Genomic DNA, 1,131 nt, shown 5'->3' with positions numbered 1-1,131 from the left:
CCCCCCCCCCCGTCCCCACCACCATGTCCTCCTGCGCCGAGGTGCTCCGTTTCCAGTTGCCGGGTCACGAAGCGGCCGCTTTGAGGAGCATGAACCGGTTGAGGGCGGAGGAAAGGTTTTGCGACGTCACCATCGTGGCCCGGAGTTTGCGATTTCGGGGCCACCGGGTGATTTTGGCCGCTTGCTCCCCTTTTTTGAGGGACCAGTTCCTCCTCAACCCGGCGGCCGAGTTACGGGTTTCACTGGCCCACAGCGCCCGGGTCTTGGCCGACCTCCTCCTCTCTTGTTACACCGGGGCCTTGGAATTCGCCGGCCGGGACCTCGTTAATTATTTAACGGCCGCCAGTTACCTCCAGATGGAGCACGTGGTGGAACGGTGCCGAGGAGCTTTGGCTCGCTTCATCCAACCCCCTCCATCATCATCATCTTCCTCATCGTCTTCCTCTTCTTCCGCCACCCGGCGTCACCCCGTCGTCTCCTTACCCCCCAAAACCGAAGAGGAGGAGGAGGACGAGGAAGAAGAAGACGCCGCCCCCGACGACGTCTGCATCGTCAAGGTGGAGCCGGCGCCCTCCGCCCAAGAGAGGAGGAGGAGGAGGAGGAGGAGGATGATGATGGTGGCCCCGCCGCCTCCTCCTCCTCCTCACCCTCCTCCCTTCGGGGTGGTCAAGGCTTGTTACAGTTTGGCCGAAGACGCCGAAGGAGAAGGAGTCCTCATTTTCCCCGGCGGGGGGGTGGCGGAGGAGCTGGGGGGCTTCCACCCTCCTCCATCCTCATCCTCTTCTTCATCCTTGGCCCCTTTGACATCATCGGCGGGGCCGGCGTCTTCCTCAGCGGCGGCGGGGTCTTCCTCGTTGGCCCCGGGGTCTTCTTCGGCGGCGCCGGGGTCGTCCCCCTTGACGCCGCCCTCTTCTACGTTGGCTTCGGGGGCTTCCTCGTTGGGTTGTGGGGCCTCATCGTTGGGTTCTGGAGCTTCATCGTTGGGTTCTGGGTCTTCATCGTTGGGTTCTGGGTCTTCGTCGTTGGGTTCTGGAGCTTCATCGTTGGGTTCTGGGTCTTCATCGTTGGGTTCTGGGTCTTCGTCGTTGGCTTCGGGGTCTTCCTCGTTGGCTTCGGGGTCTTCCTCGTTGG

At 63.0% G+C, this 1,131-nt stretch overlaps 1 protein-coding gene across 1 annotated transcript in view; it reads left to right on the top strand.

The window, feature by feature from the left end:
- Positions 1-9: 9 nt before the first annotated feature.
- The window catches only part of ZBTB12 (zinc finger and BTB domain containing 12), a 4,881-nt gene continuing 3,759 nt past the window's right edge, over positions 10-1,131 (top strand). Inside the window, exon 1 of the mRNA XM_014962646.1 lies at positions 10-1,126. Within this exon, the coding sequence (XP_014818132.1) occupies positions 24-1,126 (1,103 nt within the window). The 5' untranslated portion in view covers positions 10-23. The remainder of the gene's footprint in view (positions 1,127-1,131) is intronic.

This window comes from Calidris pugnax, unplaced genomic scaffold, assembly GCF_001431845.1.
Source record: "Calidris pugnax isolate Ruff unplaced genomic scaffold, ASM143184v1 scaffold2675, whole genome shotgun sequence".
Lineage (NCBI taxonomy): Eukaryota > Metazoa > Chordata > Aves > Charadriiformes > Scolopacidae > Calidris > Calidris pugnax.
This window is presented reverse-complemented; position numbering and strand designations above follow the sequence as displayed.